This window comes from Mesoplodon mirus (assembly GCF_964341445.2).
Source record: "Mesoplodon mirus genome assembly, chromosome: 12".
Classification (NCBI taxonomy): Eukaryota; Metazoa; Chordata; class Mammalia; order Artiodactyla; family Ziphiidae; genus Mesoplodon; species Mesoplodon mirus.
Window position 1 is genome coordinate 84,721,129 of NC_138988.1, and position 19,915 is coordinate 84,741,043.

Sequence of the window (19,915 nt, forward strand, 5' to 3'; positions counted from 1 at the left end):
AAACTTCCTACTCTTGCATTTCATTTGGAAGATTTTCTCCCTTACAACAGGTCCCTTCTTTTCACTGGATTATTGTTTCAGATGGAAAGGTCAGGACTGATAAAGGGATAGCAGTTCTAGAGAAAATACAGAGTTATACGGGAAGGTATGTAGAACACTGAATGGGAGCATTCACCAGGATCCTAAGTGTGAAAAAAACAATGGACGTGAGATTAGATCAGAACATCAGCAGACAGTTCCAGACCGAAGCAAAGCAACAGAAGGGAAAAACTCAGGAGATTTAATATGGTAGTTTTTAAAGCATCTTATGGATGATGACCCAAAGCTCTGATGTCTTGTACTCAGAATACCGATGACTTTTTGTAACGCTGAAGATGTGATGGGAAAGCACTAAGGGAATTTCAGGTGACTAAGCTTAAATGAGGGAATCTGAGAATACCAGTATGAAGCATGACACTGTAAACAGATTGGAATTTGGAGTCAAAAGCCAAGGGTTTAACTAAGAAGACCCAGACCCGATGTGAGACGTTAACATTAGAGGAAGCTGGGTGAATGGTATATAAGCACTCCATCTATCTTTGCAACTTTGTTATAAGTCTAAAATTATTCCATAATTTAAAGTTACTAAAAATAAAAGTCCAGGGTTTAAGCCTTGGTGCTGAGGCTTGGGTTTTGTGAATCTTCAATTCCTCATCTGTAAAACAGGATAATGATAATACTCATTTCCCTGTGTGGTTGTTGTGAGGACCAGCTGTGGTTAAGTAGGTGGAAGCACTCTGAAAAACAGCGACGCCCCAGCCAGTGCTGGTCACTATCCCAGGGGAGCATCACGCAGGTAGGCAGAGGGAAGCAGTAGGCACAAAAGGTGTTTACTATGCAGGTACTAGTCACGGGGAACACCAAAGACCCATTTACTGTAAAACATCAGCAAAGCTCTACGGGATCCTTAGGGATTAAACACAGATACATATCTTCCTGGCATGTTGGCTACAGCAGTACCATTTATTACATTAGAAAAGTTTAGCAGCCATCTCAAAGAGAATAAATAAGAGAGATGGGGGTAGTAAGAAACAGGAAGGCGCGAAGGAACCAAAAGGAAAGTAGCAGCTTCGAAAACCCAAACCTGCCTCTCTGAATGTCCCCAGACCAAAATACACTTAGTGGAGACAGGAAGAAAGGCGTTTTCTAGTCTCGACCTACCCAGTACGACTTGGCCAGTGATTTGGAAAACTTGCACACAGCTTGGATTAGACCAGCTCTGCCACCACGTGGATCTTCTGATGGCGGGTGAGGTTGCAGTGGCGATTAAAGCTCTTCCCACATTTGCTGCAGTGGTGAGGTCGTTCCCCTGTGTGGCTTCTCTGATGCCCGATGAGAAATGAACGCCGACCGCAGCTCTCGTTGCACTGGCTGCACTGATAGGGCTTTTCCCCCTTGTGGGCTCTCTGATGCCGGATGAGACCGGCACTCTGACTGAAGGCCTTCCCACACTCCTTGCAGTGGTACCGCTTCTGAATATTGTGGATTCCTCGGTGATTAAAAAGACCCGAACTCCGACTGAAGGTTTTCCCACACTCATTACATTCGTAGGGTCTTTCTCCAGTATGAACTCTTTGATGTCGAACAAGACCTGAGCTCTGAGCAAAGCTCTTCCCACATTCTTCACATCTGTATGGTCCGGCTCCTAAGGGGTTTCCCCAGTGCCTCTCTACCCCACCCTTGTGGTCACCAACTTCTCTGTGTCGTGGATCCTGCTGTGATATCTCCCAGGTCTGTCCGTAAGACATTTTCCCATGTGGTTCCACTCTCTTAGGACAGTCTTTCCTTAGCACCAACTCTCTGTCCTCAGTCTTGGTCATTCCATCTGAAACAAAAAAGACCAGGTAAATGTCACTTGTTCCCTGAGCCTAGTGACAGGAGGGTCACTATGTGCACAGAAATGCAAGGTGCTTCTATCCTGATGTCACTCTACATCATAGAGTAGGGAGGAGGTTAGAAGCAGAAGGGCCAGTGTGTTAACACCTTCCTCTAGGTAATGAGGGAGGTTTGCCCTCTTTGGTGAAATGCAGCTTGGTCCACCCCAACATGGATGGGGCCTGGAGAGAATTTTTTTTATACTTCTTCATGGGAAGAGAAGGGTCAGGATCAGAGTGGCTTCTTTGGAGTCTTCCCTGAGAACTCCCTCCCCTCTGTGAGGCAGGGAGCCTCCAAGTGACCCTTTCCAAGGAAACTGACCTCATGTATACATTCATTCATTCAGTCATTTATGGAACAAGTGCTGAGCTTCTCCTATTCTAGGTGCTTCAGGCAGTACTTTATGTTTCTAATCCATAACCATCCCGGGTACATCCCCAGCACAAAGCCTTTGCTCTAGCGCCTCTCTCTTTCTGGAAAGCTCGGACCTCAGATAACAGCAAGCCTCGCTCTCTCACTTCCTTCAAGTTTTTGCTCAATTCTCACCTTAACTCTTCTATTTAAAACTACAATCTGGGCTTCCCTGGTGGCGCAGTGGTTGAGGGTCTGCCTGCCAATGCAGGGGACACGGGTTCGTGCCCCAGTCCGGGAAGATCCCACATGCCGTGGAGCGGCTGGGCCCGTGAGCCATGGCCGCTGAGCCTGTGCATCCTGAGCCTGTGCTCCGCAACGGGAGAGGCCACAGCAGTGAGAGGCCTGCGTACCTCAAAAAACAAACAAACAAACAAAAAACCCCTACAATCTGTGTGCCCCATCCATAGCAGTCATAATCCCCCTTGGGCAATTCTATTTGTGCTTCATTCCGTAACACCACCTCCTAACATATCATCTCCTTATTTATACGCTTATTGTCTCCCCCTTGCTACAATCTCATCCCCATGGAAACAGTATCTTTCTGGTTTATTCCCTGAGAAGCAAGCTTGGCACATAGTGGCTGATCAATAAATATTTGCTGAATGAATAAAAGAGAAAGGACTGAAATCAGTGCTATTACTATGGCCTCAATTGACTGGCCCAGGGACCAGCACTGAGGCAAAGGCTGACTGTAGGACTGGTTCATGTTGGACAGTGTCCAACCAACCCAATTAGACCCTCTCTGCTTGGAGGAGTTGAAGGTGAGAATGGTGACAAACAGACCCAAACTGTCTAAATGTTAGAGAGCAGCTGCTGTGGAATTCTTAGGGTTCCCCAGGTGTGATTCCCACCTTGCAACCCAGAAAAGCCCAAGGAAAATTGTCCCCAACCCCCTCCTTTGACCAACATCTGGCTTTTTCTCCCACATCTAACTGTACTGTCCCTCACACATCTGGATAGGTACCTCTTAGGACTCCTCTGGGGTGAGACCATGGTTCTTCTCCTTTTAGCTGGGAGATGACAACAGGTTTGCAAAACAGAAATGTGCCTGCAGAGAATGGGTCACAAGTGAGATCAGTACTGCTGCCCAAACTTCACATTTATATCTGAAATGCACAAAGGAACTGGGTAGAATATAAAAATGAAGACATTTCTCACCTTTTAATAATAATCATTTATACAGCCTTCCATGACTTACAAAGCACTTTCACATACATTATCAAACTAATTCACCACAAACCCCCCTGATGCTATTATCCCACTTCTTTAAAGAACTAGGAAAAAAAAAAAAAAGAACTAGGAAAAAAATAAAAAGGATGACAGACATATAGCTAGACAGACTCTATATTTAGAAAAATGTCTGGAAAATATACAGCAATTTGACAAGAGTGGTTACTCCTGGGGAGTTGGACTTAGAGGAACTTTTACTTTTTACTATGTAAACTTATGCATTATTTGGAATTTTTTTACTATCACTATGAATTCTAAATGAAATTCAAACTTGGTGATATAAAGTAACTTTAAATGTTGCTTGGTTAAAAAACCAAACAGCTAGAACTTCTATTTGGTCCTTTTAATCCCAAACACTATGTTACTTTACAAAATAAACTTGTCCTAAATGTATAACACACACCTGCATTGATAGTCCTATAGGGAGAATTCTCTGATCTGTAGATGCCCTCTGGATACTCTCCTGTAGCCACTGTAGATGCTTAATAAATATTTGTTGAATGAATGAATGACTAGATGGATGGATGGGGGAATAGACTTACTCAGATGTACCCTGGAAGAAGGGTTCTCAGCAGGGTTCTAGGTGCAGTTTGGAAAGTAGAAGGAGAAAATAGATGGAAAATGAAAAATCCAAGTCTATGGGGAGAGGAGGAAGAAAGTAGCAAAGGAACTGACTGGAAAGATGCTCATAAAGGGGGAAAATGAAACCAGAAAGAATTTTAATAAGATGAAGTCATGGGAGTCAGAGGAAGGTCTGCAGTGTGCACAGAATTTACTCATCAAATCTAATTTTAATTTAAATCAAGAGATGTGTTCCAAAATCCATGATAACTGTATGATTGGTAGGATAAATGAAATAAATAGAAGTAGGAGGCACAGCGGCAAGAAAAGCTGTGACTTTGATACATATGGAGGTAAAGTGAAAATGAAAACAGGAAACCTCTGCTGTAGATGGGTTACCAGAAGCGTAAGAAAAAGTCAGAAAGAGGCTGTGATGTTATGTGTGGGAAGTTAGACAGAATTTGGAGCCAAATGCTGCAGGGAGAGCTAGAATGGGAAGTGCCCACTACTATACCCCAAGTGCCCACTACTATACCCACTGGTGCCCAGTACTGATACCACTAAGGAGACTGCATACAAGGAAATGGCAAAGTCTATTCCATTGGATTTTCTCATCCAGTCTGCCACCTACTAAGCATATCTCATATCTTCTGACTGCAAATGTAAACCCAAATTGACAAGGGTGGCACTGGTAATTTCTGATAAGACCAGTTACTATATATTAAGCATAATGCATGCCAAGTGTTTTTCACAAATTGTTTGTATTCAGTGCTCACAACAACCTTCTGAGGTACATTTTTGTTATAGACTGAACTGTGTCATCCCCACTGCAAATTCATATGTTGAAGCCCTGTTTTTGTTTATTTATTTTATTTTGGCTGCATTGGGTGTTCCATGCTGCACCCGGGTTTCTCTACTTGTGGCAAGCGGGGGCTACTCTTCGTTGCGGTGCGTGGGCTTCTCACTGCGGTGGCTTCTCTTGTTGCGGAGCACGGGCTCTAGGCGCGCGGGCTCAGTAGTTGTGGCTCGCGGGCTCTAGAGTGCAGGCTCAGTAGTTGTGGCACATGGGCTTAGTTGCTCCGCAGCATGTGGGATTTTCCCAGACCAGGGCTCAAACCCTTGTCTCCTGCATTGGCAGGCAGATTCTTAACCACTGCACCACCAGGGAAGCCCTGAAGCCCTGTTTTTGGAGATAAGGTCTTTAGGGAGATAATTAAGGTAATTAAAGGTGGGGCCATAATCCAATAGGACTGATGTCCTTAGAAGAAGAGGAAGAACTACCAGAGCGCTCTCTGACTCTCTCTCTGTCTCTCTTTCCCTCTCTCCACAGGCACATGCATAGAGGAATGCCCATGTGAGGACACAGCAAGAAGGCCGCTCTCTACAATCCAGGAAGACAGGTCTCACCAGAAACCAACTCTGATGGCACTCTGACCTTCAATTTCTAGCCTCCAGAACTATAAGAAAAAAAACTTCTGTTGTTTAAGCCAACCAGTCTGTGATATTCTGTTACAGCAGCCTGAGCAGACTAAGACAATACTATTCTTTTTTTTTTTTTTATTGGCACCTCAGCCTAGAAGCAGGTGCAACAGTGTGTCCCCACTCTGAGGGAAGGTAAGGAGTCACTCCCTGGTTCCTGGACCTGAAAGGGGCAGGGCCTGCGGCTGGTGCTCACACCTTCTCGGTTTTTTTGGGGGTCTTTTTTGCGATATGCGGGCCTCTCACTGCCGTGGTCTCTCCCGTTGCGGAGCACAGGCTCCGGAGGCGCAGGCTCAGCAGCCATGGCTCACGGGCCCAGCTGCTCCGTGGTATGTGGGATCTTCCCGGACCGGGGCACGAACCCACGTCCCCTGCATCGGCAGGCAGACTCTCAACCACTGCGCCACCAGGGAAGCCCAACAATACTATTCTTAACCCCATTTTTCAGAGGAAGAAACCTTGATCAACCGGTTAAGTAACCTGCCCAGGTACAAGCAGCTTCCAAGAGGCAAAGCCATGATATGAACCTGTCTGTCAAACCTTGAAGCCCATTCTCTAAAGTTGTGCTCCACAGTGATTCCTAAAAGTCTTCCTAATGTACCACGTGCCAGGAGACAAGAGAGCTTCCAGGATGGTACCCAGGGGAAGACTGCATGCAGGGGATCGGGACAAAGACAAGCACACTAGGCACTTGGAAGCACTGAACATTGCTGGTAAAGCGTCTTCTGACCCCCTGGTTTCCCAGCTCCGGTTTTTTGTTGGTTTGTACTTGACCAGGTGGGATATGTTCAACACCAGATAAATCCTGTCCCTCACCTGTCTTTCCGATACGGTGGGGCTCCTGAGCGGGGTCACATGTGAGCTGGGGCTCCTTAGGCTGGGACTGAAGGCCCAGTGACATCTGCTCTCCTAGAGACACTGTCTCTTTAGAGAAGACTTCTCGTCGGTGTCTGTAGGCTAGCATCTAGAAATAAAGAGACAAGATTTGACTTCTGAAGAAATTAGCTGTCTAAAGAAACATTTCCCAGAGAGAAGCAGAAAGCTGAGTCTTATTTAATCAGCAAAGTCAAGAGGATACAAAGCAGAGGACACAAAGGTCCTTGGTAACCTACATATACTCTTTCCCTGGCGAATCTCCCTTCCTACCTCATGTTGTGGTTCATTGAGCTCTCTCTCCAGATCCTCCAGCAAAATCACTGCCTCTTCCCCATTCTCTGGACAGTGCTCCTGCACCCAGCCCTGCACCTCCTTGGGCAGGATACACAGTAACTGCTCCAGCACCAGCAGGTCCAGAATCTGCTCCTTCGTGCTCACGTGCGGCCTCAACCACTGCTAGCAAAGATCACGGAGTCGGGTGAGAGCCTCCCTTGGTCCAGGGGTCTCTTGGTAGCAGAGCTGTTGAAAGCGCCTTCGGAAGATCTCCCTTGCCAGTGGATTACTGCGTTTCAGTCCGGATTCCTGCATTTGGAGGTGACTTTCTGCCTCTGCTTTCACTGTCAGTTCTTCCCAAACATCACGAGCTTGAACATCCAGGGATATAACCTCCTTGGAGTCTGTATTCATTTTGACCTTGAACAGCTTAAAAGGCACCCTCTAGCTGGAGCTATGTTTTAGAAACACCTTTGGAAGTTCCCTCCTAAGCAGTAAAAATCATTGTTTAGGTAGAAAAATGGCAATAGTTAATGATAAAAAACTGATAATATAAGCAACTGTCATACACCTAAAGCTCTTCACTGAAAGTAAAGTGACTTGGTGACCAAAGATGAGAATAGAGGAAAATATAAGGTCATAATGTACAAAAAGCATAGGCTTTCAAGTTACCCAGACCTAGGTTTTATTCCAGTTCTAACTTTTACTAATTGTTTGACCTTGTGCCAATTTCTTATCTTGTTTCAATCTCAGTTTTTTAATGTGAAAAAGAAATAGCAATAATACCATACAGAGTTCACGGAGGAATTAAGGGCCATACAGATCACTCAGAATGGTTAAAAAGTTCAGACTCACTGTATAAAAATCAAATTAGAGAAAGAATAAATGGAAATATTGTTCTTGCCTTTAAAAATAATTTTTTTAATTTATTTATTTGGCTGTGCTGGGTCTTATTTGCGGCACAGGGGATCATTTAGTTAGGGGTGGCGGGATCTAGTTCCCTAACCAGGGATAGAACCCTGGCCCCTTGCATTGCGAGCGCGGAGTCTTACCCACTGGACCACCAGGGAAGTCCCTGTTGTCCTTGTCTTTGACTAAATGAACTAACTTTTATTGAAATCTTCACTTGAGTTTTTAAAATTAATCTTCAAAACAACCATTAAGGCTGGTTTCATTTTTACTAAATTTACAGAAAGGAAAGCTTAGGTCGACTGCAAGTCCTGTGAGCTTTTCACACTGCTCTGCTGCTTCCTAAGAGTAGCAGCCAACACTGCACAACAGTCTACAACATGCTTTCAGATACAAGACCATATTTAATCCTCACAATTACCCTCTGAGGTTTGATTACAATCACTATTTCCCTAGATAAGAAATGGGGGCCAGGGGAAGTTAAGTAAGTTTCTTAAGGTCAAATTATGCAGACAGTCCTAAGAATCCACAGAAGCCCAAGAGAAAAGTGTGCTCATATCCAGCCAGTGCCTGAGACCCAAGAGGACTGAGTGTCTCCAAAAAGTCAGGAGTGCAGACCAGCTGAATTCCAGCTTGACAGGCCCTGTGGCAGATAACTAGCTAGGAAATCGGAATCAGGGGCCTAGGGGTGGGAGGGGAAGAGCAGGGAGCCCTGATTGTGTACCTTTAATTTCTAGGCTCCCCAGGGATTTGTACGCACTCCAAGGTTTGAGAATCAATGAACTAAGGGAAAGGGAATCGGAAAATGTCACATTCTGCACTTGACAAGCAGTCCATTCAACGCCCCTTCATCTGCTTTTAGAACCAAAGAGAGTGTATACACACTGGCTCTCCACGAGGAAGGCTGCAAAAAGTCTTTACAAAATTGTCTTTAACTTCCTTGTCCCCGAGGATATTTCCCCAGATTCCAGGCGTTTCCTGACCTGAGTCCTAATCCTGCTGCCGTTATTCACCGCGGTGACCCTCCCCGAGACCTCTCCCGCGTAACGTCCCCCCAGCCCAGGTGACGGAACGGCTCCAGGAACGCGGGGCACGACCACCGCCCCCTCCCCCCACTCCGCCCTCCCCGGTGCCGAGGCTTATTTCCACACCCCTTTCTCAGGCACACCCACCCAACCCCGGTTCCCGGGCCGACTCACCGGACCTGGAAAAGGTGAGGAGGTTGGGGGCTCCCGCCCCGACGCTGGGAGGAGCGCGCCGGGAACAACGGCCCTGCGGGGAAGACGCCAGCCCACCGCGGGGCCCACCGCGCACGGGCACTTCCGGCCGGTCTAGGATTCAGTGTCTCGTTTCCTACCTCCTGCGCGTGCCTCACCTGGAACCAGCCGCCGATTTCCTCGGCGTTCGGTTCGATTTCAACGGTGAATCACATAATCAGAATTCGTTACGTGTGCGGGCCCCAGATAGATTTTATTTATTTATTTATTATTTTTTTGCGGTACGCGGGCCTCTCACTGTTGTGGCCTCTCCCGTTGCGGAGCACAGGCTCCGGACGCGCAAGCTCAGCGGCCATGGCTCACGGGCCCAGCCACTCCGTGGCATGTGGGATCTTCCCGGACCGGGGCACGAACCCGTGTCCCCTGCATCGGCATGCGGACTCTCAACCACTGCGCCACCAGGGAAGCCCCCCAGATAGGTTTTAAACTGAAAACACAGATGAAGCACAAACCATTAATTATTGAAAATGCTTATTTTTAACACATTAAAAAATTAATACATTACCTATGACTTTTTAAAAGGCTCAGACAATGCCAAAATTGATAAAGTAAAAGGTGAAATCCCACCCTGTCCCTCCTAAGCCTCACTTCCCTGAGATAACCGCTGTCACCGTTGGCTTGGAATTTGCATGTATAATTCTCATCTCTGTCTCTGTCTCTCACACACGTTAGATAGATAGATGGATAGACAGGCATTGACCTATTTTACATTTAGCTTTCCCCCCATCACTTATGTTAACGTTTTCACGTCATGTATCCCAGACATCTTTATCAGTCAGGTAGGTCTAACTCATTTAGTGGCTGCATAATAATAGTACATCAAGTACATGCCTGGCAATTTATTTGACCAGGCCCCTACATACTGATAGAGGTCTTCTTTCTTTCCTACTTTTCTTCCCTCCTTCCTTCTTTTTTTTTTGTTTGTTTGTTTGCTTTGGTTTTGGTTTTATATGTTTGTTTGTTTGCTACAAAGTTGTCTGGATTCTTAGTAGTAATATAAAATCTGTCCAAAACCTATTAAATTACCTTTATTAGTACCAAAGAGCATAATTATAAGTACTGTTTGTCATTCATTAATTTTATTATGCCAAACAGAATGGTGGTAATTCATAGATTAAACTATGTTTTGCTTTGTTTTAATGGAACCTCATTGTTTATTTATTTTATCACAGTAATAAAAAAGCATCTTGCATGTTAATGGAGGTTCCATGATGCTTTTTTTTTTTTACGGTACGCGGGCCTCTCACAGCTGCGGCCTCTCCCGTTGCGGAGCACAGGCTCCGGACGCGCAGGCTCAGCGGCCATGGCTCACGGGCCCAGCCGCTCCGCGGCATGCGGGATTTTCCCGGAGCGGGGCACGAACCCGTGTCTCCTGCATCGGCAGGCGGACTCTCAACCACTGCGCCACCAGGGAAGCCCCCATGATGCATTTTAACTCCAAAACTGTAGCTGTGTAAATTTCTTTAGTTGTTTTATGCAACCTAGCCATCTGAGGTCATTAAATAAACTCAAGCTTCATCTTTACTTCAGCTTCTTCCAAATATCCAATAACTATGTCTTAAGAGCACCAGCATGAAGAAAACTTGCCCCCAATCCTGATCACTTTCTCCAGCATACCTCACTTGCAAAGCCCTCAGTACAACTTTCCTAAAAACTATAAAATGGGAGTAAATGCTCAACTTCTCTTGGGATTTAAATGTGTTATTCTCTTCCATTTTTGATGGCTATCTGTGACAAGTAAACACGGTTTTCATGCTCTCACATATCTCACTAACAGTTAATTAGGCTCTTTAACTGGTTTATGTGTGCTTGTTAAGTAGGTCAACTATAGGACTCAGGCCGGTTAGACTCTAGGGTCAAGTGGACAGCACATTGGACTTCCTTGTGGTCCAGAGAAAGACTGGCTCCCACTTGTCTGTTTGGAGGAAGATTCCCCTATAGCAGTACCTTGATGAGTGTCTTGGTACAGAAGGGATTATTTTTAACTTAGAATTGGGACTTTCTACTCAAAATATTTAAAATGCCATTAGCTCAGAGACAACAAGAAATGCTGACTACATGCCTTACTAAAAAGATTGAGGGTCACCTGAATCTGGAAACAGGCATATTGGGATACTGACTTTACTGTGTGTTATGTCGTAAGCTCAAAAAAAGAAGAAGGACGAGGAGAAGGCGGAGGAAATGTTTTGGAGGATTGGTAACACAGAGATTGAGGGAACTAGCTGGTATGTGGTTAGATTCAAGTGTAAAAATATTTGTATCCCATACAAATCTTCACTAACCCACCATGTAAGAGGATTCAGTAAGCAAATGGGTACGCTGATCTGCTCTATGGATGTCAGCAACTGTTTTTTCAGCTCAGTGTTTGATCAAGGAACTTTTGAACATGGTGACCATGACTACCATGATAAAGGATGTTCATAGTCTCAAAAAAAAAAAAAGCCTTTCTTTCACTAAAGCTAATCAAGACACCACCACTGTTGAGCCACAACAAATCCAAAACCCTAGATATGGTGTAATATCCCAGTGGGAACAGCCAGTCACCTAATGGCAAGTTGATTACATTGGACTCTCTATGACAGAGAGAACAAAATCTTACTTCAAAGCAATAGACACTTGTGTTGGATTTGGGTTGGCTTTCTGTGCCTACCATGCTTTTGCCAGTACTGACTTGATGAAAGCTCTACGCACACCAGCCCCAAATTAGTTGGACATTAAAATGAAATGATTTTCCCCTCAATCTCTATTACTAATTGGGTACTTGTGAATCCTTTCCTGTCCTTTAATGATGCCTTGACAGATCCCATAGCTTTCTGGTCAATTTTATGTATTAAAGGTCTCATCCAATTTGTTTCTAATTTAAAATTGTATTATCTATTGAATAAGTTATAGAGCCACAGATTCAAAATACAAAAAGTACAAAAGGGAATACATTGAAACATCTCCATTTGACTTTTCTCTTCTGTTGAGCTTGACAATAGTATTGCAGTTCTGTAGGAAAATGTCCTTATTTTTTAAGATTTTTTATTTTTTTTGGCTGCACTGTGTGGCATGCGGGGCCTTATTTCCCCAACCAGGGATTCAACCTGTGCCCCCTGCTTTGAGAGCACAGAGTCTTAACCTTTGGACTACCAGGGAAGTCCTGGAAAATGTTCTTATTTTTTAGAGATGAGAACTGAAGTGTTCAAGGGTGGTATTATCATGATGTCTATAATTTGCTATCAAATACTTCAGCCAGAGAGTATGTGAGAGAGAGCGCAAATATGGCAAAATGAATACTTATAAATGTAGGTGAGTATATGATGTTCGTTACACATAAACCTTTGGGAGTAACTGTGTTTCAGAATTCAGATTTTTTAAGACTATAAAAAAAAAATCCGAGTTCAGTTCACTTCGAGATTTGCCTCAGATGAGTTTTAGTGCCAAATTCATGGCGGAAAAAAGTTTTCAGAATTTTACAGATTTTGGAACTGTGGATAAGGGATCCTGGATATGTACTAGTCTCCCTCTCTCCCTCTCCTCCCCCCCCCCGTCTATTTAAACATTTTCAAATTTAAGAACTATTTAGTAAACATTTCCATCCTACTCCTACCCCCCGTCACCTAATTTCATCCCCTAGAAATAGCCAAAACCTTTGATTTCTTCTGTAGGTCTTCAGAGATATTTTATACATATAGAAGCAAATATTTATTTATAATTTATCTCCATTATTTTATACAAATAGTAGAATATTATGCATACAGCTCCCCATTTTGCTTGTTTAATTTAACAATATATCTTGGAGTTTTTCCCATAGCCATAGACATAGATTTACCTCTTTATTTTTTGACAGTTGTATAATATTTCATCATGTAGATTTTTTTTAGGCAGTCCTCTATGGATGAGCAGTTAGATTATTTCCAATTATTTTCTATTTATAAACCATACTAAATTAAATAGTTTCATACATACATCAGCTTACCCATGTATGATATATCTCTAGGGTAAATTCCTAGATGTAGAATTTCTGAGTCAAAGAATATATGCACTTATGTATATAGACTACTAAATTGCCCTCAAAAGTATTAATAGTTATGAAAATTTGCAGCTCTCTAATAATATCTGAAAGTGATACCACCCCCAATTTTCATCAAACTTTTTGATCTTTGCCAAAATAAGAAAAAATGGTATATTATTGTAGTATTAATTAGCATTTCTTTAAATATGAACAAAATTGAATAAATTAATATTCATGTACATTTTCTTTCTGTGAAGTTTGTGTTCATACCCTTTCCCTTTTTCCTTTTGTGACGGTCTTTATACTGATTTGCATGATCATCTTATATTAGGGAAATTAGCCCGTAGTGGTAATTTGGAATTTTTCCACTCTAGTTCATGTTCATTTTAGTTACACAGAAATTTTAAATTTTAAAGTAAATTTACTAATCCTTTATGTTTCCTGTGATTTCAAGAAAGGCCTCCCTTGTGCCAAGACTATAAAGGAAAATTCTCATGTGGTTTCTTCTAGGAATTTTATGGTTTTATTTTTTTCCTTTTTAAATTTTTGAACCACCTAGAAACTATTCAGTTGTAAAATGTGAGGTGTGGATTACACTTAATTTTTTTTAGATGTCTACCCAGATATCCCAGTACCATTTACTGAATGACCTATCTTTTCTCCACTGACTTGAAATGCCATTTTTATCAAATTCTTAAATATTTGTGCCTACTCTTGGATTTTTCTATCCTGTTCATACTACAATGTTTTATTCATTATAGCTTGTAATATGTTTTAAAACCCCAAAGGCCTGTGTCTTCTTTGTTATTCTTTTCTGAATTTTCCTGACTACTAATGCTTGTTTACTTTTCACATAAACTTTAGAAGCTGTTTATCCAGTCTGAAAACAAAATTCTATGTTAATTTTTATTGGCATTATATTAAACACCTAGAGTAACATGTAGAGAAAATTGATATGCCTTCCTCTCCATATCTTGATTCAGTCAACAACATTTAAAGTTTTCTTACTATTGATCTTGTAATTTGCTCTTAAATTTATTTCTCAACAAAATGAAAAGACAACCTACTGAATGAGAGAAAGCATTTGAAAGTGATATGACTGATAATGGGTTAATACCCAAAATATATAAACAGCTCATACAACTCAATATCAAAAAACAAACAAACAACCTGATTAAAAAATGAGCAGAAGACCAGAATAGACATTTTTCCAAAGAAGACATACAGATAGCCAACAGGCACATGAAAATATTCTCAACATCTCTAATCATCAGAGAAATGCAAATCAAAACCACAATGAAATATCACCTCACACCTGTCAGAATGGCTATTATCAAAAAGTCTGTAAATAACAAATGTTGGAGAGGATGTGGAGAAAGGGGAACTCTCATACATTGTTGGTGGGAATGTGCATTGGTTCAGCCACTATGAAAAACAGTATGGAGGTTCCTCAAAAAAATAAAAATAGAACTACCATATGATCTAGGAATTCCATTCCTGAGTATGTGTCCAAAGAAAATGAAAACACTAATTCAAAAATATACATGCACACCAATGTTCATAGCAGCATTATTTATAATAGCCACGATGTGAAAGCAATCTAAGTGTCAATCAACAGATGAATGGATAAAGAAGATGTGGTATATATACACAATGGAATATTATATTATATTTATATTTATAATATTATCACTTATATGTGGAATCTTAAAAAAACAAATGAATAAACAAAACTGAAGAAAGTTTATTTCTCAACGTTTTATCTCTTTTGTTGCTATTGTAAATGGGGGTCTTTCATGTTGTGTGTGTGTGTGTGTGAAGGCAGTTGATTTCTCTTGTTTATTTTTATAAATATATTTAATTTTATTATCAAATCCTTGGATACCTTCATATAATTTTAACTCTTTCTTTCAAATTCATTTATTTCTCTTGTTAAATGCATTGTCTAGTTCCTCCAGAATAATATAAAATAATAGTAGTGAGAATGGACATTTTTCTAACATGTTGCTAGCTAGCTTCAAAGAGAAGGCATAAAATGTTTCCTCTGAAAAGCAGGATGATGTTGATGTTAGTTAGATATGTTTATCACGTTAAGTAAGGAACTATCTATTCTTTTTATTTAAAAATTTTAATATATCAAAATGGATGTTAACATAATAAAATGCCATCCCCACATGTATTAAATGCACATATGCTGTTTCTCCTTAGATATGCTAATATGGTGAATTGTGTTTAAAGCTCTGAAAATTTTAAACAATGTTCATGCTCATCTCCACTTTGCCATAGTAAATGATTTACTCTAACGTGCTGCTGGATTCTGCTCCTATTTTATTTAGGACTAAGCATAAATAAGAATAAGAATATGTGGTTTTCTTTTTGGTAATCAGTTTTGGTTTCAAGATCATTATTTGGATTGTTCTCCCTCCCCCACCCCGCCTTCCAAGACCGAAAATTCTCTTCTTTATCTATACTCTGGAACAGTTTTAAATGCATTGGAATTATCTGTTCTGTAACTAGTTTATTAAAATTCACCTGTGAAACTTATGGCTGATATTTTTTTCGGGGGTAGTTTGTTGACAACTTTATGTCTTCAATTGTAACTGGTCTGCTCGGATTTTCTATTTTTTCTGAAGTTGTTTCGGTATATTATATTTTCTAGAAATATATACACATTGCAACCAGGTTCTTAAAACTATTCTGCATAGCGTTGATTCGGGTAGTATCTTTTAGTTTTACCTGCATTTGCGGTTACGAACATTCCGGCCACCACGGGCTGTGCCCGGCGACCGAGAGCGTTTCAGGAACTCACCCCAAAGAGAACAGCGAACCTCAGGATTGAAACTGGAGCGGGAGGGGGCACCGCATCGCCGCATAACACACCATTTCGACAGGCTCGCTCTTCCAGCCAGGTTATTTGAAGACTCGCGGTAACTGGAGATGCAAGAGAATGAAGAAACGAAAGAATTGGACTTGGAGCAAAAAAGCGGACTGAGAGAGCGCAAGGCGGAGGCCGGGGGATTCCGCCGGGGCAGTGGGAGCTCAGGAGCCGCCCGTTCCACCGCAGCCGAGGCCGCTAGTTCATTTCACTTAAACATCACCGTAAACACCGCCAGGTAACTGTCCTGCTGTGTAACGGTTAGCATTATGGACTTTGAATCTGATGATCGGAGTTCATATCTCGATGCGACCTTTGGGTCTAGTTTTGCATTTGCCTCTCAGGTAAGTGACTTGAAGGAGCTCATCTCTCCCCTTTTTTTTGAGTAACACTCCTTTCCGACATAATGATATAGTCATTCAGCTTCAAGGAGTGAGTTATATTTCAAAGCGAAGGAGTTCTCAAGCCATCATTTAATGCCTCTTTCTGAGATTCCCAAGTGGGCTGAGCCCTGGAGAGGTCAGAAATGGGCATTTTCTCTTGGAAGTTTACAAACCCTCGGGAGCCGGTGGAAAGGGCGGGAGAGTGACATTTCCTGAGATGGAGACGCCCTCTGGCCTCTCAATCGTCGAGGAAGGGAACCCTCCCTGCCGCCCGCCCTGCCCTGAAGGCCGATCACGGACGCTCAGCCACCAACTAGGTTTGCCACACTTGTATGTAAAAAGTTGTTCGTTCTTTATCTGAAATTCAAATTAACTGGGAGTTCTGTTTTACCTGGCAACCTTACCACCGACCTCCAGCGGGGGGCGCTTTCTTCGCAGCTGGGCGTCCGCGGGAGGAGACCTCGCAATTCGCCGGGATAATTCACGCGAATCGGCCTTCTGTTCTGCCTTCCTCACCACCCACCCCTACCCCAACCCTAGCCTGGAAAGGCCTCAAAACCCAGCAGCAGGCAGAGAATGCGAGAGCGCAAGTTCCCTCTGCGGGCCGTTCTCCCGCGCCCCTTGGATTGGGGTGAAAAGGAGGAAACCTCGGCCTCCTTCCTCTCCGAAGTCTCCTGAACAACCAAAGTCGAAGCAACCGGGGAGTAGTTCCTTGAAGCCGAGGCTCAGGAACCTGTCTAGATGAAAAGGAAGAAAACCTACTCCAACTGAAAAAGAAAAAAGTGAAGCTGCTGTTATTGGGCTGGGAGGACAGATACAGGTAATGCCAGCTGCAAAGTAAACAGGAAACAATGTTTTCCCCAAGATCATGCAGCAGCTGTAAAATGCCACTACGCCCCCGCCCCCCACCCCACTTTGAGTGATAACTGCCTTCTTACGACGCCAGAGACCCGGTCGGCTACGTCCACCTATTACTGGGATACCTAAAACAGCCCTCTCTTCATGACCATACCCAATCCCTAGCTAATCCGCGTTTCTTCTAATCCCGCCTCAGATATAGCCACCAACCCAGACCCGCTCCCCTTAGAGCCTCTTCAGAGTCGTCTAAAGTAACTCGATTATTAATAAAAGAGGTTTCTCTCACTTCTCTTGTTGAGAGGTATTTCCCGGTTACCTTGGAGTATCCTGTCGCTGCATTAATTCATTACACTGATTTTGTCAGGTTTGTTTCTGGTGGTCTTTGGCTGGTGTCTTTACACCACATTAGCTTGCTCTGTGGGTCCTAGCTCTGTGGGCAGAGTAGGGGTTAGAACGATTAATCCTGGCAGAGCAGGGGAAAATCAAGATAGACACTCATGTTGATGTTGGAATGATGGGAGAAATGTGCATCCTGGAGAGAAAATATATTACCAAGATGGACAGAAACTAGGTTAACCATGTTTTGAAATAAAACAAAACAAAACTAGATTTTCAAACTTTAGCATAAATCAGGATTATCCTAAGAGCTTGTTCAAGCACAAATTGCTGGGCCCCAGCCCTGGAGTTTGTACTTCTAACAAGTTTCCAGGTGATGATAATGCTGTTGCTTGGGAGAACTGCACTTTAGAGAACGACTGAACTAGAGTAATCTCATCAGTTGCATATGATCTAATGCTTCGAATCCAGTGATCCAATTTCAGATCTCTGATTTAGACATTTAAAATTTTCATTCTAATAAAACAATTAAATGAGTTCTACCTTAAAACCACACAGCGGCTCAATCTCACCAATATCCCAAATCCATTAAATCTTGAATCTTTAATCAGTCTAGTCTATAAACTGCCACTGATTATCCAGAAAGTCTGTAATAAACCAAAGTCACCAAGCTTATGAGAAATCAGGATTCCTATTTCCTTCCACTGTGGGTACTTGTGCTTCCATTTGGATGATCTGTGACAATGCTAGTTGAAATAATCCCTCTTATAGGGCTGCAGAAGCAGGTGTGGTCTGGTCTGCTTTCTACTTATTTGGTTGGGGGTGCAAATCAGTACAATCCCTATGGGGGAAATGTGGCAACATCTTACAAATGAATACACCCTAGAACACAGCTTATCTCCTTCTAGACATTTATATTATAGTATAGACACACACATGCAAAATGTTGTATATATTCAGATATAGATATATTTACCTTTTTTTATAAGTAGCATTATACACATTGTCTTGCACTATGCTCTTTTTCATTTAACAATATATCTTGGTTACATGCACCCCTGTGTTCAAAGCAGCACTATTCACAATAGCCAAGACATGGAAACAACCTAAATGTCCATCGACAGATGAATAGATAAAGAAGATGTGGTACATATACACAATGAATATTGCTCAGCCATAAAAAAGAATGAAATAATGCCATTTGCAGCAACATGGATGGAACTAGAGATTATCATACTAAGTGAAGTAAGTCAGAAAGAGAAAGACAAATACCATATGATATCACTTATATGTGGAATCTAAAATATGACACAAATGAACTTATCTATGAAACAGAAATGGGCTCACAGACATAGAGAACAGACTTGTGGTTGCCAAGGGGAGGGGTGGTTCGGGAGGGAAGGATTGGGAGGTTGGGGTTAACAGATGCAAACTGTTATATATAGAATGGATGACAACAAGGTCCTACTGTATAGCACAAGGAACTATATTCAAATCCCGTGATAAATCACAATGGAAAAGAACATATATATAAAAAGAATGTGAGTGTGTGTATATATATATATATATAATATATATATGTATGTATATATATATATGTATATGTATATATATATGTATATATATATATATCTGAATCACTTTGCTGTACAGCAGAAATTAACACAATATTGTAAATCAACCATACTTCAATTAAAAAATAATATATCTTGGAGAGCTTAATATTACACGTGCATTCTTTGTTTCTGGAATGACACATGAAGGCCAGTATTGGTGAGAAAACTTTGGTGTATAGATTTTTATAGTTTTTGAATCATGTGAATGTAGTACTTACTCCAAAATGGCAATAAATAAATGAAGAAATACATTATTCTTTTTTTTTTTCCTCCCAAGGTCTAATATGGAAGTCACTAACATTTTTTTTGGGGGGGGGCGGGGGTGTGCATCGCGTGTGGCATGCGGGCAGGATCTTACTTCCCCGACCAGGGATCAAACCCCTGCCCCCTGCAGGGGAAGTGCAGTCTTAAGCGCTGGACCACCAGGGGAGTCCTATATTTTTATTACCTTTTCTCAGGAAGAAATATTTAGCCCTAACTGAGAATGTTGTATAGCGTGTACTTTTTAGTTTTGTCATATCTCTAAGAGATACATACTCTTCCTGGCCAAAGACTGGGATACTTAGACAATAATGGTTGCTTTAAAGTTAAAAGATAATAGACAAAAATTGCATAGAGATAAAATCAGCCCGATAATGCCTTAAATAACCCATAATTTTGTGTACATTACTCTATAGACAATTTTATCAGCTCCTCTAAATTTATTAGGCAATGCGTTTCTATGGTCCTCAATTAATTCTTCAATTATTTCCTCAATGGGGAATTCCTGCTAAGCAAAACTTGTAATGGAATGAACATTTTGTGGGAGAATGAAACATGAACCAAGCATATCAGTTAACAAAGTTCACAGCCAGGAAAATGCTACTGAGGAAGTGGATAATAGGGGGGATTAGAAGGAATTACTCAACTGAGTGATG

General features: G+C 42.0%; 2 protein-coding genes across 2 annotated transcripts in view; both read right to left on the reverse strand.

Moving 5' to 3' along the window:
- LOC309813167 (uncharacterized protein) overlaps window positions 1-19,915 on the reverse strand; it is a 56,024-nt gene that overhangs the window by 16,429 nt on the left and 19,680 nt on the right. Inside the window, exons 7-9 of the mRNA XM_082637747.1 lie at window positions 16,358-16,545; window positions 15,667-15,861; window positions 8,856-8,928 (exon numbers count right to left, since the gene is read on the reverse strand). Coding sequence (XP_082493873.1) covers window positions 8,856-8,928; window positions 15,667-15,861; window positions 16,358-16,545 — 456 coding nt within the window. The remainder of the gene's footprint in view (window positions 1-8,855; window positions 8,929-15,666; window positions 15,862-16,357; window positions 16,546-19,915) is intronic.
- ZSCAN9 (zinc finger and SCAN domain containing 9) lies at window positions 548-9,396 on the reverse strand. The gene is given in 6 exon segments (XM_082637505.1): window positions 548-1,864; window positions 3,293-3,376; window positions 6,415-6,562; window positions 6,745-6,930; window positions 6,934-7,234; window positions 8,861-9,396. Coding segments are annotated over 5 exon segments (1,263 nt in total). The 5' UTR covers window positions 7,162-7,234; window positions 8,861-9,396; the 3' UTR covers window positions 548-1,247.